Source organism: Oreochromis aureus, linkage group 16, assembly GCF_013358895.1.
Source record: "Oreochromis aureus strain Israel breed Guangdong linkage group 16, ZZ_aureus, whole genome shotgun sequence".
Taxonomy (NCBI): Eukaryota; Metazoa; Chordata; class Actinopteri; order Cichliformes; family Cichlidae; genus Oreochromis; species Oreochromis aureus.
This window is the reverse complement of record NC_052957.1, coordinates 10,794,782-10,820,436: the sequence shown is the minus strand read 5'-3', so window position 1 is coordinate 10,820,436 and position 25,655 is coordinate 10,794,782. Positions and strand designations below refer to the sequence as shown.

At 39.9% G+C, this 25,655-nt stretch overlaps 1 protein-coding gene across 1 annotated transcript; it reads left to right on the top strand.

Annotated features, from left to right (window-relative positions):
- Positions 1-19,097: 19,097 nt before the first annotated feature.
- On the top strand, positions 19,098-20,217 carry LOC116320672 (olfactory receptor 6N1-like). The gene has a single exon (XM_031740345.2). It carries the CDS (start codon positions 19,252-19,254, stop codon positions 20,215-20,217), a length of 966 nt encoding a protein of 321 aa, XP_031596205.2. The 5' UTR covers positions 19,098-19,251.
- Positions 20,218-25,655: the final 5,438 nt, after the last annotated feature.

The following is a 25,655-nucleotide window of genomic DNA, read 5'->3' as shown; positions in this document are numbered from 1 at the left end:
TTTCTCCAGAATTGTGAAGCCGCTGAATGAGCTAACAGCTGGATATCCTCCAACCTGCAAGAACAAGGAAAGAAAGGCCAAAGTCAAGTACCGCAATCCTAAAGAGCCATTTGGTGAGCGCTGGACTGCTTCTTGTCAACAGGCTTTTGACACCATAATCGAGAGACTCACTTCAGCACCTGTTTTGGGTTTTGCTAATCCTAAACTTCCCTACCTGCTCCACACAGATGCGAGTACGACTGGGTTAGGTGCAGCCTTATACCAAGAGCAAGATGGTGAGCTGAAGGCTATAGCATTTGCAAGCAGAGGGTTGTCTAGAAGTGAAGCTAAGTATCCAGCACATAAGTTGGAGTTCCTAGCCCTTAAGTGGGCTGTCACAGAAAAGTTTAGTGACTACCTTTATGGGGCTAGTTTCACTGTGGTCACCGATAGCAACCCCCTTACATACATTCTAACCTCTGCCAAGCTTGATGCGACTAGTTATAGATGGCTGTCTGCGCTCTCCACCTACTCATTCAAGCTGCAGTATAGGGCTGGAAAACAGAATGTGGACGCAGATGCATTATCACGAAGGCCACATGGTGGACTCATAGATGATCATATCTCAGTGAAAGAGAAGGAAAGGATCTGTAAGTTCACTGCCAACCACCTCTCAGAAACGGAAACCTCAGAGGTCATTCAGCCAGAGGTGATCAAAGCTATCTGTGAGCGGCATGACATCTATTTTGGTGGTGAAGGTTCTGAAAGCTCTGATCACTCAGTTGCTTTGGTTGAGTCCATAGCACTCAGTCCTGAAGCCCTGCCACCTTGCTTCCAGGGGAATGACAGTCATGGGTTGCCAGTTATCCCCTCTTTCTCATTTGCTGAAATCTCAGAGAAACAGCAAGCAGACGCAAGCATCAGAGAAATAATTACTCAGTTGGAAAGTGGTGAGACACCTCCACCTCAGGTGAGAAAAGAGCTCCCTGAGTATGGACTCTTGTTGAGAGAATGGAATCGGCTGGAGCTCAAAAATGGAGTCTTGTTTCGCAAGAGACAGGGAGTGATGGGAGTGGCTCATCAACTTGTCTTACCAAGAGAACTGAGAGATATGGTACTTGAAAGTCGTCACGACGACATGGGCCATCTTGGTGTTGAACGCACCGTGGATCTAGTGAGAGCTAGATTTTACTGGCCTAAAATGTCCTCAGCGGTTGAAGAAAAGATTAAGACTTGTGATTGCTGTGTAAAAAGAAAAACTCCACCAGAGAGAGCAGCCCCAATGGTTTCAATAGCGACCACCAGACCATTGGAATTAGTCTGCATGGACTTTCTGAGCGTGGAACCAGATCAAAGTAATACCAAGGACATATTAGTAATAACGGATCATTTTACTAAGTATGCCCTCGCAATACCAACACCAAACCAAAAGGTGACTACCGTGGCTAAGTGTCTGTGGGAACATTTTATATCACATTATGGGTTCCCTGAAAAACTCCATAGTGATCAGGGCCCCGATTTTGAGTCCCGTACCATTAAGGAGATGTGTGAAATGGCAGGAATTCGGAAGACACGGACAACCCCATACCATCCAAGGGGTAACCCTGTGGAGCGTTTTAACAGAACGCTGCTGCAGATGCTAGGCACTCTAAATAATAAGGACAAGTCCCGTTGGAGGGACTATGTTAAGCCTCTTGTGCATGCATACAACTGCACAAAGCATGACGCCACAGGATTTGCACCTTATGAGCTTATGTTCGGGAGACAACCAAGACTCCCTGTGGACTTAGCGTTCGGGCTTCCTGTTGATGCTCTGCCATTGTCTCATTCACAGTATGTTCAAGGCCTGAAGAACCGCCTGAAAGAGAGTTATGAGCTTTCGAGCAGAAATGCTAAGAAATCTGCAGAGCGTAACAAAACTAGATTCGACCAGAGAGTTACAGGGTCTAGCCTTGAACCAGGGGATCGAGTGCTAGTTCGAAATGTGAGACTGAGGGGAAAGCACAAGCTAGCAGACAAATGGGAGGCAGATGTGTATGTAGTTGTGTCACATGCTAATGACCTTCCTGTGTATACAGTGTGTCCTGAGGCTGGAAATGGTCCTTTGCGCACTTTACACAGGGACCTCTTGTTGCCCTGTGGGTTTCTGCCCATAAGTGCTCCTGAAACCCCAGCACCGCCAACAGTGCAAAGGCCAAGAACCCGCCAAAACCCAGGTTATGTAAACGAGTGCTTTGATGATGTCATGTCAGATGATGAAGAAGTGTATCCTTCAAGGGTTGTACTTTTGGATCTAGCTGCCTCCACCACAATGCCTGAGGTTGACCGCATGTCATCCAACATTCCACCAGAGCAGCACGTTACTGACAGTGTGATCCCTCTTAGCAGAGCGGTTGTTCCCGGAGCAGTTTCAGATGAAATTGAGGTGGAAATTCCCATAGAAGCAGGGGAGGAGCCCCCAGCCACAAGCTCACCTCAGGTCAGCTTTCTTGACCTTGAAGAGCCAGGAAGAACTGGAGGTGATGAAAGTGAATCTTCTGGGAAGGATAGTGAGATTTCAGTGCCCCTCATTTCACCTGTTGGGGAATCTCAGCTGCTTGACATTGAAGGTACACAAGATGTTCCTGAAACTGATGACATAGCTAATTTAACCCACATAAAAGAGCCATCAGAGGGGTTAGATGAGGCCGTCAGATGTTCAAACAGGCAGCGAAGTCGACCAAAGAGACTCCATTATGCTGAACTTGGAAACCCTTTAATAGAGGTGGTTCAGTCACTTTTTCATAGTCTGGGTGCTGCCATAAAAAGGTCAATGGATGCTGCAAAACCGTTATGGTACGATCAAACCACCATCCCTCCTGTCGACCCAGTAACAACACAGCCGCAGAGAAGGTGCACGGGGACGTGCCACCCTTCAGTGGGGGAGGGTGTAACCCTGGAGAGTTACTAAGGGTTTTAGTGTGCTATGAGTGATGTTAGTATTTTGAGTTCACTGTTAAGTTTTATTAAGTTAAATTATTTTGTTGAGAATTAATAAAATAGAAGATGTCTATAATGTCCTGATGGTCTTTCAAGTACACAGGGGGAAGTACCGCCTCCTGCCGTTCACTGCGTAGCAGCTACGGATATCAGGAAAGAGGGAGAGGAAGAAAAAAGTCCGTTTTTCCAAGTGGAAAGCGTGGTTGCTTTATTCAGTCGGATTGTACGGTGGAAATAAACTATCTGGAAATTGCTGTTAACCAGAAAGGAGTTTTGTCACTGCTCGGATTCTTCTGGTTGTGCTGCAACGCTGCACCATCGCCATTTTGAAGTTCCAGGAGAGCCCATTTTGTTGGTTACTTTGGTCAGGTTTTTTTGGGGGGGAGTACAGTTCGGTGATGATCCAGTCCAAAGATGGCGAGCTACCCCTCCAGGATCCTTGAGATGATTGTTTTAAGAAGAGAACTAAATTCTTTGGACGAGCCGTGAACTGTACAAATTCTACTTAAGTGGTAGGACAGATTTGCACCTCATTCCTCCTTTGCACATCCTGCAAGGAGAATCTTCATCGCTGGACTCACACTTAAGGGTGTCGGCTGACACGAGAGAGAGACTGATTCAAATCCCCCGGGGGGGTGTGTGTGTTTTGTTTATTATTTTCCATGACTTGGGCCCAATTTTTCCTTTCATTTACTGTTATTGTTTTCATTGTATATATGTGAGATTCTTTAATTGTGAATACAAATAGATCAAACCAAGTTCTCTGAGCGTTTCATTAGTCATCCACTTTGCTCCAGTAGTCGAACCTCAGCTATTGGCCCAACACACAGGTAACCATTTAAATCTGTATCCCAAGTGTTGAAAGGGGTGTTACATAATACTCAGGGATTTTATACCAGCCATCTTTCTCACACCGTTAGAAATTTTGGCGTGGTTCTGGATAGCTCCCTCAAATTAAGACAAGCAAGTGTCCACAGTCATGAAAACAAGATTTCACCAGCTGCGCCAAATTTCCAAGGCAAAGCCCCATATTCCCCATAAAGACCTTGACCTCCAACTCTCTCTCCTCCAGCGATTGCAGTTGGTTCAAAATGCCACAGCACGCCTCCTAACTGGTACCAGAAGGCATGATCACATCACAATGGTTCTAGCCAATCTTCACTGGCTCCCCGTCAAATACTGTATCATTTTTAAAATCCGTTTGTATACTTTTAAAATTCTAAATAATATGGCGCCTAGTTACCTAACCGGTGACCTTGACATGTATAGCCCTAAGAGACCGCTTAGATCCTCTAACCAGCTGCTCTTAGTGCAACTGTAACCCGGCCATAAATTACATATTGTTATAATTACACAAAATGTGTTCTAGACCACAAAATGTGTTCCTTATACCTGACTGTTAGGACCTCCAAGCCTGTAGTTATATTCATTATCAGTTGGAGCCCCTCCTCATTGATCTTCTTCTTCTTTGGTGCAACCCTATAAATACAGTGTACCCCTTTGGCCTCTCCCCTTTTCTACAATTTCCCTGTAGGAGAAGTGGGTGTCATTTCTTTCCAGACCCTGTACAACACACATATAATTCATATTTAGCTACCCTGATTTTTCTGATTGTGATTTTAGTTCAGTTATTGTCATCATTGTGCCTGTTTTTGTGAGATGCTATAAATGTGTAGTATGTGCGTGTCACAAATGTGTTTTAGGCGCTGTTAACGCTAGCATGAAATATAATTCTGGCTAGCTTGGGAGTTGTGATGGGTTGAGCTAACCCTCTCCCCCACTGTTTGTATTTGATTGTAGGAGTTGGAGCGAACAAGTTATTTACTTGGAGGTCTTTCTTTCTTTTACCTTTCTTTGTCAGATAAAACGCAGAAACACACCGGTTACATAACCTAGGCCTCAAATAAAGACTAGAGGGGACCGTGCTTTTGCTATTGCCGCACCCAAACTTTGGAATAATCTTCCACTTGATATCCGCATGTCAGAATCCATTGAATCATTTAAATCACGCTTAAAAACTCACCTGTTCAATCTAGCCTTTGAAGCAAATTAGCTCGGGCTCCCACCCGATCTGCTTTTGTATTACATAACTGAAATTGTTAATCTAACTTTTACTGTACATTTTTTTTGTCTATTGTTGTAATTCGCAGTGCAGCACTTGTGTGAAGCACTTTGATGTACTGTGGTTTTTTAAAAATGTGCTATAGAAATAAATTTTGATTCAGTGATTGATTGATTGATTTTTTGATTGATTGTGATTTGCTGGAGTCCCACAGCTTTAGAAATGGCTTTATAAACTTTTCCAAACTGAGAGTTCTCAATTACTTTGTTTCTCATTTGTTCCTGAATTTACTTGGATCACAGCATAATGTCTGGCTTTTGAAGATCTTTTGGTCTACTCCACTTTGTCAGGCAGGTCCTGTTTAAGTGATTTCTTGACTGAGAACAGGTATGGCAGGAATCAGGCCTGGGTGGTACTAGAAAAACTGAACTCAGCTTTCCAAAGATGTGATACACCACAGCTAATTTATGCTTTTAATGGGGGAAGGGGGGACAATGACATTTCACACAGGGCTGTGTAGGTTTGGATTTTTTTCAACATTAAGAAACTGTGTTTTGAGTTTATTTCAGTTATCTTTGTCTAATATTTATATTTGTTTGAGGATCTGAAACATGTGACACACAGAAACACATACAAAAGAAGGAAATAATGAAGAGGGCGTGTATAATGTTCTAAAAGGTGGTGTTTCAATTCCAAAACACGAGCTGATCTATTCTATTCTATTCTATTCTATTATATATAACTTTTATTATAGTCAAGTACCACAGTTTTGCTTTGTTGTTTTTCGGCTGATTGTTTAATAGATCAATAGAGGTTGAATTCCCAAGTGTTTTTTGTTGTTAAACAAAAGGCAATAATTAAGAGGAGGTGTAGAGGCACAGCAGACAATGTTAGAGATGCAGCTCTGTACACTCACATATACTCACACACGCATATTTTTACACTAATAAGGCATTTGAGTTCTCTGATCATGGATAATGTGTCTAATGTAATAAGTTTTGTTCTGTCAGGATTTAATGAGACAATGACTTTCAGAGTACCCCTCTTCTCATGCACCTTCCTGTATTATTGTCTAATTTTATTTTTCAATATTTCTCTTGTGCTCCTCATTGTCCTTGATGCAAACCTGCATGAACCTATGTACATTTTACTGAGCAGCTCTTGCATTAATGCACTTTATGGGACCACAGGTTTCTACCTCAAATTCCTTTCAGACTGTTAGGGTTCAATGTTGAGAGAAGAATCCATAAATAACCACAGATCCGGTCCGGTGTGCAATTAGACAGTATTTTAATAAACACGTGTGAGTCCGACCGCTGTGCAGATTTCAGCGTCGAACTGAACTTACAATCATTAGACAAGGTTTTATATGGGTACAATAACAAAGCCCCCCTCTTTTACAAAAATAGACAAAGTACAGCTTACGTCACTCCAAACCACATAATGTTCCGTGAACTTTAACATAGTTTTAAAGAACATTGTCTTCAGGTCGGTGCTTCCCCTCAGCTCATCTTCGCTGTCGCTCATCTGGTGCACTTCCTCTAAGTACGTCGGCACACATCTTCACTTCTGCCCTACCAAAATAGATCTACCATGGTGTGTATGTGTGTGTGTGCGTGCGTCGCGAGGGCGCGTGCATGCTGTGTACTGCGTGTGCGTGTCATGACCTCTCACTATTTGTGTCTGTATGTATATGTCTCGCCCTTAAATGCTCTCACATCTCACCCGTTACACTTCTGACCTTCACGTGACCAGGAGCCACAGCTCTTTAATAAGCTCAAATGCAATCATGTATGAAAGATTAAAATCATTTTCATAACACAGGTTTTCCTTCTCAGATCTGCCAATATGTTTGCTCCTCCTAATATAGTCTAAAAGTAACCCCAAGCAAAGCAATTTGAACTTTCCCCTATCAGTGATCCCTCTAACTAAGCGTGTGTGTGTCTCAACGATACATGCATAATAACACCCTGCTCTTTGGCTTGCACTTAAACTCTGGCTTCAGTTTCACTTCTGCAAAAACATGTAACTTCCTGTCCCTGCAGTCAGCTTCTCACCCACTGAAACGGTAATGATGATTATAAAAATAGCAGCAAATAATAGCCGGAAAATATTTCTATTCCCCACACTCCCACTCTCGACCTCTGGACCACCAGAGGTCGCAATACATTATGTTGGGTCACTCCTTGGCCCATTCAGCTGCTTCCCTGTCCACCCCTGACGTCATGGACATTAGGATCACTTTTCCCACTCTGACCCTCTCTCGGCATTCTGTGATTTAGCGAACCAGACAACCCCATGTCATCTAGATGGTCTTAATAATAAAAGGCCCACTCCCACTTGAGAACACTTCATGCTTAAGTGGTCTCTGCTCCTCTTCTGGGTCCCTCTCTTCTGGGCTTCCTGCAAAGGATAGAAAACACTTTCTCCCTACTATGCTCTAAGTTACTCTGTTCCTCAATTGTTCTCTTCATTCAAACCTGATTCAACCTAATATTACTCAAAACATGAACCTAATTTCATATTTGGTTTTTGACTTTTATTTTCAAATCTTAATCAACCGTACTCAGCATTTGTAAAACTCTTAAAAGCACTGCCTTTAAGAGAATCGAAGGAAGCACGTCTCTGCATGTGCTTCCTCTTGCTCCTATCTGATCACCCACATCCTGTACACAAACTGTCACTGCTGCAAGGGCCTCTCATCTAAAGTCACCTATCACAAGAAAATGTATCAAGGAAATCATTATACCTGCTTATTCTACTAAAGGATAAAAAAAAAAAAAAAAAACAACCACTTTAATCATTACATGTAAACACATAGTTAATTGCTCCTAGATAAACTTCATCATAGCTAAAAGCTGAACTCTAACTGTATTTTGAACTCCCATTTCCTGGGTGATAACCTGTTTGAATATATCATTTTATTTCATTTTGCTGCTCTTAATGTAATGGTACATTCTAATTATATTTTATCAGTCATTATATTTTATCAGTCTTAACCAAAATACATAAGCTTTCCCCCCTTTGGACCTGGTTTAAAGCAAAAAAGAAACCTCGGTCACTTCGACAAGCGTTCGTTATTCTGTAGCTGCATTTTATATAATAAGACTCATTTAGAGCTGCATGTGTTATCTCAGTATTTTACATGTCACACAGTTTAGTCACAACCCAACTCCTATTCAGTTCCTCTTGTCTGTCACTTGTTACCGGGCCAACTCAAATTCGGTTAAAAGCTAAAGGAATTTCAGGCCTTTTGCCTCAAGTCAATACTGTCATGTGTGTTAAGAACTCCATATGTCTGTAAGCGTGTGCAATCCTTCAATAACTCAGGTCATTCTCACAGTAGATTGGCTAATCATAATGTTAACCAAAAGTTTGTGACCCTCAAGAGACGACTCTCTGAGCCAAAACTCCGTTAAAGGCACCAAAATGCATGCAAATGTGTATGAAAAAATCATTTCTACATATATAATCTCCAATATTATTCATTTAAGTCAGCGAGACTTTTAACCTCCTCATAAAAGCTCTCCTCTACCCTAGAACTAAATCTATTTACTATCTGTTTCTAAAGCCTACATTATAACAACATTCTAACATTATGTCACTGTGACAACTTATCCTAAAAATCAAAAAGAAATCCCACATTTTTTACTCATAAAATGTTCACTATTTTTCCCCAAAGCATATCCTTTATTCCCACAATTTCCCCTTTAAGTTTTATATACCACTTCTTATTAACACCAGCAATTTATCTTCTAAACCGAATTCGGTTCATTTTAATCCTCTCTTTAAAGAATTAACAATCTCTGCCCCAGTTTTACCATATTTAAATTATCAAACAACCCCAATAGTTATAAAATCATACTAAAACCCATTTCAACTTAAGCAAATTAAATCTTAAATCCCTCTCTTTTTTGACACATCTCATGTGGCAAAAAACTCAAAATGCTCCACCCAAGCTTAGGAAATTACAAGGGAAAAAAGGTTAGTCATATCATATCATTTCTCAGAACCCTTCAGCCATCCTCCTCTCCGGTATTTTGCTCCAGCCCTGAAAACCTGTGTTTAAGGAACAAAATCAATTTAATCATCATGTCAAATCTCCTCCAAATCGTTGCTCCATGCAAAGTCTGGATCCTTGGAACTTCCTGGAAACAAAACCTGTGTGTTAACCAGAACTTCACATTTCATACTCAATTTCCCCACTTATGATCCAACCTGTGTTATAACCCAAAATAAACTTACCCAGAACAGTTATTAATCATGTGTCACCTCAGTTCATGGTAACTTGGGTTACATCAATGTTTCCCTTTTAGCATTTAGCATTCTATAATGTAATAACATAATCCAACCCCAGTAAATAATTTTCTCAAAACAAACATCCACTTCCCCAGAATTAAGTCTTCCACTCCTCCTGTTTGTCAACCTTTTATTTGTTTCCCTCTTGGTCCCATCACTCACATTCACTCACATGCATTCACACATGATATTTTTGCTGATACTGCAGCCTTCCGCGCACGTCATCAGATGCTCCACATCAGCAAAATGAGCTCAATCATTTGTTTTATTTCGTTTTCCTTTTTAGGAAAATAGTTCTCTATATTTTTTGACTGGATTGACACGCTGCAATCATTTTTAGACAGAGACTCACCGCCAATCAGTCTCTGATTGTAATCAATTATAATTCTGTAATGCCCACCTGATTTTCGTGCTTGGTAATTTTGTCAGCGCCGTCCGTTCACTCTCTTCCAGGCCTGCTTAGAACAAAAATGAAAAAGAGAGCTGATTATTAGCTCATCAAAGTACAAAACAAAATCACCTGACAGGTTTTCCCGAGTGCACTACTACAAAAATTTTTGGGCCCCTCTCAGACATATCCATGTCTTAATCAAACACCCTCTCTGGAAATAAAACAACAGCCTCAAAAATCTGAAACAATCTTAAATTTCACCCGTTCAACACACGAAAACCTCGTCAAAAGATCAAAGACCGTTTGCACAATGTCTCCCTTCCTCACTTTACCATGTGTTCATTCAGTATAAGATCTAAACCAATTTCAACAACGTATCATCCTTAAATTATAAATTTCCTGTCCAAATCTGCCCCTCTGAACAGACCTGACCACCGTAATCAAATATCCTGATACTTTACCATCATATATTTCGCCAAATAATCTTCAACAGCCACCGCTCTCTCCTGAACTGAAAGCCTCCGACACACACGCACACAGGAAGTGTCTTTGTCACTCACTCACTCCAGCTAATTTGCATAACTCACTCCCTTGTCATACAGCTTCGTTTGAGTTATTCCCCAACTCTATTTTATCCAAGTGTGTTTTAAGTGTATTTTCTTCAACATTCACACCATTTTAACACTCATGAAATTAGCAGGCTGATTTAATTACGTATGTTTGTGTTCTTAGCCAGGTTTTAAATCAATATCTGTTCATTAATCTTCATGAGCTTGTCTCTGTAAGGTTAGTGCATTTTCTGTTTGTATGTGTGATTTTTATAAATGTTTCTTTATGATCTTTGTGATCTTGTAAATGTTTCTTTTGCAGTGTTCCAAACTCCTTTTGACAGGGTGTGTTTTCTCTCTTTGGCTCATCACTGGTCATTGTTAATGACATTTCCCCTTCGTCTGTGCCCAGTGGCCTTACCTGTTAAATCCCGTCTCCTCCAGTGACTCCAAGGTCACTCCGGGACTTAGGTTCAAGCAATCGTGACTGCGCCTTGCCTTAGGTTGTTCCCAGGGTTTCGAGGTGGGATCTTACCCGTCATGGGCTGTCCAGCCTTCCATGCCCGCCTACTACAGGGGCCAACTGGGCAAGAGTGTTATCAGGTCTAGGGGACACACTGGTTCTGGAAATTAAAGGAGTGTAAACTGCTTTCTTTATTAAACTTTCAACAATAATTTCACATGTAACAGTTTGTGTACGTGCGTTTTCCATTCATTAATGTAATTGTTAGTTCATGTATTTATTTCTCTCGGTCTGTCTCTTTTCTAAAACCTGTAATTAATATAATTTTATTACTTTATTACTTTTTCTTAAAACATGCATTCGCTTCATCTTCTTAGAATTTAACTCTGTCTATTTCTCTGGGTGCTCCCCTGACATCATCAGTCACACACACACCTTCCTCTCACACACACTTTTAAATATTCTAACCTCTTTCAGACGCCATGACTCGTCTCACACACACTGCCTTCTCTCTCTCAAACTTCCATTTTCCACTCACTCAGACAAATCATGCAGAGTCACTCAAATCAAATACTGACAGCCTTCACACAGTTAAAATCACACAAAATACGCTTTCATACGAGTATTTTGGACATGCCTTCCATGACCAGAAAGAGCAAGTCAAAAGAAAAAAGAAAAAGAAAACTGAAACCTCTCATCGTCTCACCCCGCTTCTCCCCACACACACATAACTGAAAAATAAAACACACCAACATTTATGGCTCACGAAATATACATCTATCAAAATTCAGTCATTTACTATACATCCACACTAATATATTCAAACTGTATTTACACTCTCATAATAAGCAAAACCAACCTCTTATATACAGGCATTTAGCAAAAGCTCAATTCTGTCGAAACTGAAACCACCCTCTCTGCATCCCGCTGCTCATTTGCATTTACACACACCATCAGTGCACATCCGGCTGTGCATTACTGACACAGAGACTGATCTTACTCATAGATCTCATATTTTATATTACAGACGTCTTTATTTTTACAACTGCACAGATTTTTTAGGCCTCTTAGCTCCTACCAATTTCGAAAAATTTACCATAACCGACTCGAACGGGCAAACCTCAGGTTTTTTGCAACCAATTCAGCAGACCAGACTCGAACTGGCCTGTCCAAATATCTAGTCCTAACTTAATTTACAGGTAGCCAAATAAGCGCAAGAATAGGGGACTTGAACCCCTAGCAATTTCGGAGTTTCCCAACCTCTCCCCCGCTGTCGACGGTACTATCCCTACTGTCCAGTAGGTCTAAGGTCAGCGTCCTGCCTTAGCGCAAGCGTTACCAAGGAGAAAATGCGCTTCTTAACAGACGCCGCTGTCGTCCTAGAAAAATTTAGAATAATTTGAAACAACAATCTAAGCCCAAAACAGGATCAAGATTGAGGCAGATCTACCTTTGTGGACATAGGGGACTTGAACCCACGAGATGACCATCACAAGATAGACCCAATGTCCAGCGGGACTTGAACCCACAGAAATGACCAATTTCCCTACTTTCTACATTTCTTTGGGACTTGAACCCATTACTTTTACTTATCACTTATCATTACTTCAACCAGCATGCTCATGAAATTCCCATCAAACTTTATATTACAGACCTTCACCAGTAATTACAGTGACCAGGCTTTTAATTTGACATGCCCAATGTGACACCTTTTGGAAATCTATTTCAACAGGCAGTGTCTTACCTTTAAATGCCCCGGGGAATGCCTGCTCACTTTCACCACTGATTACCGTCTGCCCGTCCAATTACCACGGACCCCGGATCTCTCAAAGTTCCTCCATTTCTCTCACCGGACGAAGCCCCCAAATGTTAGGGTTCAATGTTGAGAGAAGAATCCATAAATAACCACAGATCCGGTCCGGTGTGCAATTAGACAGTATTTTAATAAACACATGTGTGAGTCCGACCGCTGTGCAGATTTCAGCGTCGAACTGAACTTACAATCATTAGACAAGGTTTTATATGGGTACAATAACAAAGCCCCCCTCTTTTACAAAAATAGACAAAGTACAGCTTACGTCACTCCAAACCACATAATGTTCCGTGAACTTTAACATAGTTTTAAAGAACATTGTCTTCAGGTCGGTGCTTCCCCTCAGCTCATCTTCGCTGTCGCTCATCTGGTGCACTTCCTCTAAGTACGTCGGCACACATCTTCACTTCTGCCCTACCAAAATAGATCTACCATGGTGTGTATGTGTGTGTGCGTGCACGTGCGAGGGCGCGTGCATGCTGTGTACTGCGTACGTGTCATGACCTCTCACTATTTGTGTCTGTATGTATATGTCTCGCCCTTAAATGCTCTCACATCTCACCCGTTACACTTCTGACCTTCACGTGACCAGGAGCCACAGCTCTTTAATAAGCTCAAATGCAATCATGTATGAAAGATTAAAATCATTTTCATAACACAGGTTTTCCTTCTCAGATCTGCCAATATGTTTGCTCCTCCTAATATAGTCTAAAAGTAACCCCAAGCAAAGCAATTTGAACTTTCCCCTATCAGTGATCCCTCTAACTAAGCGTGTGTGTGTCTCAACGATACATGCATAATAACACCCTGCTCTTTGGCTTGCACTTAAACTCTGGCTTCAGTTTCACTTCTGCAAAAACATGTAACTTCCTGTCCCTGCAGTCAGCTTCTCACCCACTGAAACGGTAATGATGATTATAAAAATAGCAGCAAATAATAGCAGGAAAATATTTCTATTCCCCACAAGACTTACTGTTGTCTTCTCAGACAATCTCATATGAAGGGTGCCTTTTACAAGCTTTTATCATGTACTTATCATGCCTCCTGTGATTTGTCCATTTTAGCTGTCATGGCCTTTGACAGGTATCTGGCTATATGTCGACCTCTGCACTACCACTCTTTCATGACTAAGAGGAGGCTCTCTCAGCTGGTGAGTTTCTCCTGGCTAACACCTTTATGCATTTTCACCATCAATGTCCTGCTAACATCAAGAATCAAGTTATGTGGTATAAACATTCAGAGAGTCTTATGTATAAACTGGGTAATTGTTAAACTTGCTTGTCCTGAAGCTGACACCCTTTCAAACAACATCAGTGCATATGTAATAGTTGTCTTTTATCTGTCTCATTGGCTTTTCATAATTCGGACTTACATATATCTTATTAAAACATGTGCGAGGTCCAGCGATGACAGGGTAAAGTTTACGCAGACCTGTGTGCCCCATCTGATCTCTTTGATCATATTTCTCACTGTGATGGCTTTTGATTCGATGTACTTGCGCTTTGGCTCCAGAGATTTACCCCAAAGCCTCCAAAACTTCATCACTATTGAATTTCTCATCATCCCTCCAGTTATGAATCCTCTCATATATGGATTTAAACTCACCAAAATACGAAACAGAATCTTGAGCTTAATTTATTTTAAAAGAAAATGATTTCTATTAAGGTTAGAGTTCTTTATTTAAAATTATTCAAAAATATTCAAAACAGATGCAACAATATGAATACAACTTTTTCTGAGGGCATTTGATTCAGAAAGATTTAGACAAGCAGTTGTCGAAGGCAAACATTTATTTGGTTTAGACTAATTTTACTAATATTTTTTTGTTTTGCAGTATGACATGTCAAATTTGCTCAATCCAGCATGAAAGTTAAATGAAAAGAACATTTTTTTTTTCATGTTCATGACTAAGAATTTCATTTTAAAAAGGACTCTGCATGATTTTTTGAATAGTGTTGTAAAATCCATCTATACATCATTCAGAAATCATCACAAATTCACATTTGATTTCATTGCCTTGCTGTGTCCTGATATTCAAGTTATATTAGCTAATATATGTGAAAGTTGATTCAACAGATGATTAAACAAGTGAACAAAATAGTGTATGAAATATTATGTTGTAAATGACTGGTTAGTGCAGGCCTCACTGTGTGTTACTCCTCAGTTTATGACAAAGTATAAATATAAGGATCAGTGTTATTAGTTTGGGGGCTTTTTTGTACTTTTGTATTTTTTCATTACTATTTGTTTCTGTCAGTAAAACTTTTTACTGGCGCAAATGTCAACATGCAGTTGTCATGGATTATTATAATGTTGAAAGATCATCTCCTGTTAAGCCTCGAGGTGACTGCTGTTGTGATCCGGCATTATATAAATAAAACTGAATGGAATTGAATTGTTACGTACTTTTTTCAGACATTTTTTCTTTTTAAATTTGTATGTAAACTTCCCTCTATACATTAATTAATGACACCATAATTTTGCACTGTTTGAAATCTGATCACATACCCTCATTTATTAACATTCTGTAGTATTTACTACTTTAAAGATATGAGTTTTGTTTAGCATATCAAGGATAAAATTGTGGGGGGGTGTTTTGCGATAACAATATAACTGGCGATATAATTGACACTAGACAAAATACTTTACACCTCCACAACTTTATTAGTGCAAAAAAAAAAAAAAACACATCAATGTATTTTCACTTAAACAAGCAGTTGTTTTTTGCATTAAAGTTATACAAAAATATAACAGTGCCAATGCAAATTCCTTGCTGACGGTTTAACCAAAAGGCACTTCCAGTGAAAATTGGCCGACATATCCTCAGCATAACCATGTATAATATCCACAAAACTTAAAAAGAGGTTATACACACACAATACGGTAATATTACGTTGAAGCACAGTACGTATCACTCCGTGAGGCAATCCACCAAGCGGTGCGGGTTCGTAGCTTAGCAAAGTTGTACTAAAACATTTGACAGATTTTTGAGCGCCGTGTACCACATAAAATCGCTTCGATGTCAGTAATCACAACCAGAATTCATACATAAGGCACACGTGACTATAAGGGGCACTGTTGATTTTCAGAAAAATCAAAGGATTGATTTTAAGTGTGCCGTATTTTCCAAAAAACACAGTAATAACGACGGCCTGCTAGCATGCTCTACCAAAAATAGTGCTTTGTTGTGTATCTGACGGACGAAAGCTAAACCAGTTCCACACCACTGAAGTTGCAGCATTTTAACAAACCAATTCTGATTCATCTGTTTCATTCAACGATTCGCTTACACCGTTCTCATTCTCTGTCGCTGCCGTGCTTTTTCCGCCATGTGCGTATGAAAACAAAGGCATTGCGCATGCGGGTTTTACCCATATTCTATCGCGATATTTCATTTTCTTATCGTTGCTCAACATTATACCAGTGTTACCGTGAACGGTATAATATGGCCCAGCCCTAGTTGGTACCACACACTTGATTTGGTACTGTCATATGGCCTAGACATTTGCATTTGCAAGATTTAGATCATTATTTTTTAAAAGCTAGATATTTTAAATGAGAATAAGAAAGAAAAGTACTTTGTGCCCCCCTATCTCTGTTAATGCCCTACCTGGCCCCCCTGGCAAAACATTGCTAGACCCGCCCCTGCACAGTTACCAGCTGTCAGCTACTGAAAAAAAGCATCCTGGTTTAAGTTGTCTCTCAGAAACAGTTCGTAACTTCCCTTCAACTCATTCATGTCACCTAAAAGGTAAACCTGTTTCTCCATCACTTGTTCAGCTCTGATGATTCAGTAAGGACATCTCCTGGTTTCATCTTCATGTTTCCCTCTCACCAGATAACCAAACCGATATCATGACCAGCAGCTTTTACGGCTGTGGCTCCAGCAAACATCAGCTGATATTAGAAGGTAATATTAAATAAATTCTAACAACAGTTGATCAACGTGCTGCTGTTGTTTAACGCTACCTCCGCTGGTTTCTTCCCTCTGGCGCAAAGTGGGCGATAAACAAACAAGAGAGACGGGACTTGCGACAGAAAAGCCGATCAGCATTGATCAGTTTCATGATTGAAGTAGAAACATGAGAGGGAGGGGGAAAAAATGAGAGAAGAACAGGCAGCTGTGCAGCAAAGACACAGAATAACTCCAGCTTTGTGTCTTTTTCATTGTAGCCGAAGTACGGGACAAACTGTATTCCTTTTCACCTCAATACGAAACGCATAATATTTTCTCTGAATAAGAGACGATTCCGTTTTTTAGGGGACGGTTGGCAACTCTAATAATTAACCTTATGAACAAAATAAAGTTCAACATCAGTAACATCATAGCACCCACCCAGCTTTATAGAAACACCGTCATGCTAGCTAGTACCCAGTACAAAAAAGTCAGCACAACGAAAATAAACTCCACCTAAACTTGGTTTATAGCTGACCCAGATAGACTGCAGGTCATAACTTCTTACATGAAGTTAAGTTCACCTGACACTCGGACCGGCGGCCGCCTCGGGTCTCTCTTCCTCCTGCCTCCCCTTTCCCTCATCCACCTGCTGGCCTCCACCACTTGCTAATGTTACTGAATCTGTGGAAGCTCTGCGATAGCCACCAAATGAAGTAACGAATAACGACCCTATCTAAATCCCAGTAACGATTAACGCGTTCCTGATTTTGGCATAATAACTTGTTACCGTGCTCGTTACCACAATAATAACGTAGTTACTGAAACGCATTACTTAATAACGCGTTAGTCCCTACACTGGTACCGACTGCCTTGAAACATGCAGTTGTGGAAACTGTTATTAAGGAATTAATTACAAATTACAAGCCGATCACTAAACGTCCTTTTATGTCTAAAATCCTAGAAAAAATAGTTCTCCAGCAATTACTGACCTATTTAGAGTCTAACAGAATCACAGACAAATTCCAGTCTGGGTTTAAGCCACGTCACAGTACCGAGACAGCCTTACTAAGAGTTTTTAACGATTTCCTCTTAACTGCTGATTCAGGGCACTCAGTGGTACTAGTCTTATTAGATTTGACCTTGGCTTTTGATATGGTCGATCACTATATTCTCCTAGCAAGACTAGAACATGTAGCCGGACTTAAAGGCAATGCTCTTTCATGGTTTAAATCATACTTATCTGACGTCATTCTTCGCTTCAATTCATTGCTATGCAGATGATATGCAAATCACTTCCCTCTGAACCACGATGTCCAGTGTCCATTACTGCCTTTGCTCAACTGTCTGCAGGAAATTAAAGATTGGCTATTACATAACTCTCTAACGCTAAATGAGAACAAAATGGATATCATTGTTTTTGATAGTCAAATTCCCCTGAACCAGCTAACTAATACTCAGGGATTTTATACCAGCCATCTTTCTCACACCGTTAGAAATTTTGGCGTGGTTCTGGATAGCTCCCTCAAATTAAGACAAGCAAGTGTCCACAGTCATGAAAACAAGATTTCACCAGCTGCGCCAAATTTCCAAGGCAAAGCCCCATATTCCCCATAAAGACCTTGACCTCCAACTCTCTCTCCTCCAGCGATTGCAGTTGGTTCAAAATGCCACAGTACGCCTCCTAACTGGTACCAGAAGGCATGATCACATCACAACGGTTCTAGCCAATCTTTACTGGCTGCCCGTCAAATACTGTATCGTTTTTAAAATCCGTTTGTATACTTTTAAAATTCTAAATAATATGGCGCCTAGTTACCTAACCGTCAACCTTGACTTGTATAGCCCTAAGAGACCGCTTAGATCCTCTAACCAGCTGCTCTTAGTGCAAACTAGGCCTCAAATAAAGACTAGAGGGAACCGTGCTTTTGCTATTGCCGCACCCAAACTTTGGAATAATCTTCTACTTGATCCACATGTCAGAATCCACTGAATCATTTAAATCACGCTTAAAAACTCACCTGTTCAATCTAGCCTTTGAAGCAACATAGCTCGGGCTTCCACCTGATCTGCTCTTGTTTCTCATTTGTTCCTGAATTTCCTTGGATCACGGCATAATGTCTGGCTTTTGAAGATCTTTTGGTCTACTCCACTTTGTCAGGCAGGTCCTATTTAAGTGATTTCTTGATTGAGAACAGGTATGGCAGGAATCAGGCCTGGGTGGTGCTAGAAAAACTGAACTCAGCTTTCCAAAGATGTGATACACCACAGCTAATTTATGTTTTTAATGGGGGAAGGGGGGACAATGACATTTCACACAGGGCTGTGAAGGTTTGGATTTTTTCAACCTGTAATAATAAAGACCTTCATTTAGAAACTGTGTTTTGAGTTTATTTCAGTTGCCTTCTTTTAATACTTATATTCGTTTGAGGATCTGAAACGTGACACACAGAAACACATAAAAAAAAGGAAATCATGAAGAGGGCATGTATAATGTTCTAAAAGGTGGTGTTTCAATTTCAAAACACGAGCTGATCTATTATATTATATCATATTATATTATATCATATTATAGTATATTATATTATATTATATTTGTTGCTATAAATTCACAAGGTATTTTTATTATAGTCAGGTGCCACAGTTTTGTTTTGTTGTTTTTCGGCTGATTGTTTGTTTAATAGATCAAGACAGGTTGAATTCCCAAGTGTTTGTAAGTTGTTAAACAAAAGGCATTAATTAAGAGGAGGTGTAGAGGCACAGCAGACAATGTTAGAGATGTAGATGCAGCTCTGTACACTCACATATACTCACACACGCATATGTTTTTTCTAATAAGGCATTTGAGTTCTCTGATCATGGATAATGTGTCTAATGTAATACGTTTTGTTCTGTCAGGATTTAATGAGACAATGAATTTCAGCGTACCCCTCTTCTCAATCACTTTACTCTATTATTGTGTGATTTTATTTGTCAATATTTCTCTTGTGCTGCTCATTTTCTTCGATGCAAACCTGCATGAACCTATGTACATTTTACTGAGCAGCTTTTGCGTTAATGCACTTTATGGGACCACAGGTTTCTACCCCAAATTCCTTTCAGACTTACTGTCATCTACTTATAACATCTCATATGAAGGATGCATACTACAAGCTTTTATCATGTACTCATTCGGCTGCTGTGAATTGTCCATTTTAACCGTCATGGCCTTTGACAGGTATCTGGCTATATGTCGACCTCTGCACTACCACTCTTTCATGACTAAGAGGAGGCTCTCTCAGCTGGTGTGTTTCTCCTGGCTAACACCTTTATGCATGTTCTCCATCAATATCATATTAACATCAAGAATCAAGTTATGTGGTATAAACATACAGAGGGTCTTATGTATAAACTGGGTAATTGTTAAACTTGCTTGTCCTGAAGCTGACACCCTTTCAAACAACATCAGTGCATATGTAATAGTTGTCTTTTATCTGTCTCACTCGCTTTTCATAATTTGGACTTACATATATCTTATTAAAACATGTGCGAGGTCCAGCGAGGACAGGGTAAAGTTTACGCAGACCTGTGTGCCACATCTGATCTCTTTGATCATATTTCTCACTGTAATGTCTTTTGACTCGATGTACTTGCGATATGGCTCCAGAGATTTACCCCAAAGCCTCCAAAACTTCATCACTCTTGAATTTCTCATCATCCCTCCAGTTATGAATCCTCTCATGTATGGATTTAAACTCACCAAAATACGAAACAGAATCTTGAGTTTAATTTATTTGAAAAGGAAATGATTTCTGTTAATGTTAGAGTTCCTTATTTAAAATAATTCAAAAATATGCAAAACAGTTGCAGCAATATAAATGCAACTCTTTCTGAAGGCACTTGATTCAGAAACATTTAGACAACCAGTTGTCGAAGGCAAACATATATTTGGTTTAGACTAATTTTGCTAATATTTTTTTGTTTTGCAGTACATGTTATACATGTTATATTTGCTCAATCCAGCATGAATGTTGAATGACAATTGTAGTTTTTTTCATGTTTTTGACTAAGAATTTCATTGTTAAAAGGATTCTGCATGATTTTTTTGAATAGTGTTGTAAAATTCATCTATACATCATTCAGAAATCATCACAAATTCACATTTGATTTCATTGCCTTGCAGTGTCCTGATATTCAAGGTATATTAGCTAATATATGTGAAAGTTGATTAAACAGATGATTAAACAAGTGCCTTAGGTTTAAAGTAAACAAAATATTGTATGAAATGTTCTTTTCTAAATGGTTAGTGCAGGCCTCACTGTGTGTTACTCCTTAGTTTATGACAAAGTATAAATATAAGGATCAGTGTTATTAGTTTTGGGGCTTTTTTGTATTTTTGTATTTTTTCATTACTGATTGTTTCTGTCAGTAAAACTTTTTACTGGCGCAAATATCAATATGCAGTTGTTATGGATTATTATCCTGTTGAAAGATCATCTCCTGTTAAGCCTCGAGGTGACTGCTGTTGTGATCCAGCATTATATAAATAAAACTGAATGGAATTGAATTGTTACGTACTTTTTTCAGACATTTTTTCTTTTTAAATTTGTATGTAAACTTCCCTCTATACATTAATTAATAACACCATAAGTTTGAAATCTGATCACATACCCTCATTTCTTAACATACTGTAGTATTTACTACTTTAAAGATATGAGTTTTGTTTAGCATATCAAGCATAAAATTGTGTTTTTTCCTTTTTTTAAAGTATTTGAATCCCATAGCATAAAATTCCAAAAAAACAAACAAACAACCAATGCAATAATAGTATTTTAACAGTAACTCTTTTCTCTTCTACTCCTTCCTGTGCTTATCCTTCCAACCAACCCTCAGCTCTATGATATCTTCTTTCTAATGGCACACCCTCTAAATTCAAAGTAAAATATATTTCTAAAGCACGTTTAAAAAATTGCTGTTGACCAAGGTGCTATCATGTAATAATAATCAAATGACAAAAAAACACAGGACAAGATGACAGAATTTAAGAAAGGAAACATAAAAAGAGAAAACCTCAGTATGAAATACCACAAAAAAGTAATCAAAACTTCTGATTTAAAAGACAGAAAATAAAAGTGGGTTTTCAAATGGGTTTTAAAAATGTCTCATGTTGGGGTGGTCCTCATGTTGGGGTGGTCCTGATGTGAAAGGGCATTTTGTTCCACAGTTTAGGAGCAGCCACAGCAAAGGCCCGATCTCCTATGTGCCTTAATCTGGACCTCAGGAAATCTAGGAGCATTTGGGCTGCAGACCTCAGTGATCTTGAAGAAGTGTAAAAATTAAAAATATCAGAAAGGTACCAGGGCGATAATCCAGGAAATACCTTAAAAACAATTAATAAGCTAAATCAAGCTTCTACAAGGATAAAGATCTGATATGATCCATGCATCTAACCTGCTGTATTATACTATTTCCAAACTGTTTGGTTCAAAGATAAATCAGAGGTCAAACCAGATCATCAAGGGCCTATTCATTATAAATATAAACTACAATATATAATATATTTTTAATTAAAAAATGTAATAACTTTAATCATTTTGAAAAATTAAAACACTTAAAATTAAAAACTTCCCTCAAAATGAATGAAGCATCCTTTTTTTGTACGCATTTAACACTGAAAATCCACATTTTCAGATGTGTGTTAAACAATAAGTTTAGTATAACATGAATGTGAGTGGAAGGACAAACTCTGTTTAAACAAGAGGAGACCTCTGGCAGAACCAGGCTCTTGTGTCACAACTGCTCAGAGAGCACAACGTGCTCTATGTGTTACGGTTCACTGAGGACTCACACGCAAGACTCTCCAATTTAAGAAGAACACAGTGGAATTTATTATACGTTCCAGGTGTATGTACAAACAGTGCAGGGAATAGTGCTATATACACAGTGTTGGGAAGGTTACTTTTAAAATGTATTCCACTACAGAATACTGAATACATGCCCCAAAATGTATTCTGTAACGTATTCCGTTACGTTACTCAATGAGAGTAACGTATTCTGAATACTTTGGAATACTTAATATATTATCATGCTGTTTACAACTACATGAATGTCCTATTGCTGTGATTTATTACTGTTACTGAAGGTACGTAGTACGAAACGTAGTAAAGGGACCTCTGGCTAATACGTCCGGTTCCCTGTCGGGCTGGTAGCCGAAAACTAGCTTTACTTTGTTGTCTGGGTCAACTTTGCTTGCGGGAGACAGAGAGAGGCGTTGAAAGGCTGCTCCAACGGAACTTATTTTTCCGGAGGAAAACACGAACACAGTGTACAGTTGAGTCTTAATAGCTTACTTACAAATGGGCTCGTCAGGCACTCTTCTTGGCTGCAGTGGTTATTATTATATTTACATGCTTCCAGCTCCGTTTTTGCTCCGTGACAGCTCGGACTTTTCCTTTCTCTCCTCCCTCGCTCACAGACACATAACGGGTATGGTAGTCCATTCTCCCTGCAGCACGGACTACACTGCCCATCAGGCTACATTCTTTAGGGCCATGCCTGTAGCATTCTGCCTTTAGCTTAGCACAACAACAACAACAAAAAGCGCTCTCTCACCCAGGAAACACGCAGAGAGAGCGTCACCCTGTAACCATGGCAACCGTAACGCTGCCGCCTGGAACAACATTACGTAGCTGTCAAACAAACCCAAATAATCCTGACCCGCGACAATATGAAACAGGGAAGTACCGCCGTGTATTCCATTTATTTCAACAAAGTAACTGTATTCTGAATACCACCTTTTTAAACGGTAACTGTAACGGAATACAGTTACTCATATTTTGTATTCTGAATACGTAACGGCGGTACATGTATTCCGTTACTCCCCAACACTGTATATACAAAAGTGACACAGACAGACTGTGTGCCAGACAGACACACAGTCTGTCTGTCTTTCTCCGGATCTAACCACCAACCTTCCGATCAATAGGTGACCTGCTCTACCTCCTGAGCTACAGCCACCCAGTTGTAAACATGAGTAAACCCTCACTAGATTTTGGATAAAGTGTACACTCACAAACCTGTCAAACCTACATTTGAAACTTTGGCTACCATAGCAGTATAGTATTGCAACATGGAATTTGGGTCTTCTAACTAAAATAGGAAAATAGGAACATAAATAGTGCCATCATTGTCAGACCTGGCCCACATCTGGTTGACATACACCCTGACATGACACCAGTCAGTCAGAAGTTCTAGCTTGATGCCGAATCCGGGGAAGGCCTGTTTTCTATGAGCCTGGGCCACATAAACCAAACCACAATCGGGCCAGATATGGCATGCCATCACATAAACAGTGCGATCTACGGCAGGCCTGGCCCATATCTGGATGACATACCACTTAACATGCCAGAAGTCAGCCAGCAGTGCCGACTTGACACCAGATCTGGGCCAGACCTGTCTGCCATGTGGGTTTTGTCTTTCTGTTACACATTTCACTGTTTGTAAGTAAAGCATTTTCACCTACCGCCAGAGCCTCCGAGTGTGGTCTGCAATTGAGTCCGTTTACCTGAGTTGGCCCCCCAGCTGTGACGTATACTGTAACTTCACATCTCTTTTGGACTTTCTTGCTTTGAATGGTTCCCTCTATGTATTGAAAGTGATCTACCATCACTACCTCTACTCCTTGCATCTTCACTGTCATATCTATCTACAGGGTGGGCCATTTATATGGATACACCGTAATAAAATGGGAATGGTTGGTGATATTAAAGTCCTGTTTGTGGCACATTAGTATATGTGAGGGGGCAAACTCCTCAAGATGGGTGGTGACCATGGTGGCCATTTAGAAGTCGGCCATCTTGGATACAACTTTTGTTTTTTCAATAGGAAGAGGGCCATGTGACACATCAAACTTATTGGTAATGTCACAAGAAAAGCAATGGTGTGCTTGGTTTCAACGTAACTTTATTCTTTCATGAGTTATTTACAAGTTTCTGACCACTTATAAAATGTGTTCAATGTGCTGCCCATTGTGTTGGATTGTCAATGCAACCCTCTTCTCCCACTCTTCACACACTGATAGCAACACCGCAGGAGAAATGTCAGCATGATGCTGCAGTAGCCGGAGTTTGTAAGGGTGCCATTTGTGAGTAGCTAATATCCGCCAAAGGGATGTTCGACTAATGCCACTCTCCAGTGACATGCGGCGAGTGCTACTCTGTGGGCTCTTGCTGAATGAAGCTAGGACAGCCACTGATGTTTCTTCATTCTTGCGTCCACATTTTGGCAAATCCAACACTGAACCAGTTTCACGAAACTTAGCAAGCAGTTTGCTAACTGTAGCATGGGAGATGGGTGGTCTCGTAGGGTGTCTTGCGCTGAAATCTGCTGCAATGACCCGGTTACTGCGTTCACCAGATATCAACACAATTTCGATCCGCTCCTCACGTGTTAACCTCTTCGACATGTCAATGGCTGTGAACAAAGAGAAACTTGTAAATAATTCATGAAAGAATAAAGTTATGTTGAAACCAAGCACACCGTTGCTTTTCTTGTGACATTACCAATAAGTTTGATGTGTCACATGGCCCTCTTCCTATTGAAAAAACAAAAGTTGTATCCAAGATGGCCGACTTCTAAATGGCCACATGGTCACCACCCACCTTGAGGAGTTTGCCCCCTCACATATACTAATGTGCCACAAACAGGACTTTAATATCACCAACCATTCCCATTTTATTACGGTGTATCCATATAAATGGCCCACCCTGTATATCTATCTCACACACATGTATTCTATACATTCTATAAATATGCATACTATACATCACATCTAAAGTGCTCTTTCTTGTCATGAAGCCATACTGAAGTCATACTGCTGCTCACACATCACTCTTCCACCTTCTGAACACAATCTTTACAGTGCACCTGTTTTATTGTTTATTGCAAAAACCTGACTTGTTGCCTGCAAATTGCGTGTAAGTACAGGGTACTGCACCTTAGTCACTCCATAACAAGACCTGCACCCCAGAAAAGTACAGGCTATTTACAGTGTACTTGTTTCGTTGTTTCTTGCAAAAACCTGACTTGATGTCCTCAAATTGCACTTAAATACAGGGACTTGTGCCTTAGTGGCAGGTTGTGTTATAAAGTGTTACCTTTCATTAGTTTGCATAAATTAGTTACGTATGTTAAACTATAAACACTTAAAATCATAGAGCCATCAGTCTCAATAAGCATATGCATCAGT

Coding starts and splice junctions, on each gene's coding strand:
- LOC116320672 (XM_031740345.2), top strand. CDS start 19,252: ATGTTTTTTCTAATAAGGCATTTGAGTTCTCTGATCATGGATAATGTG.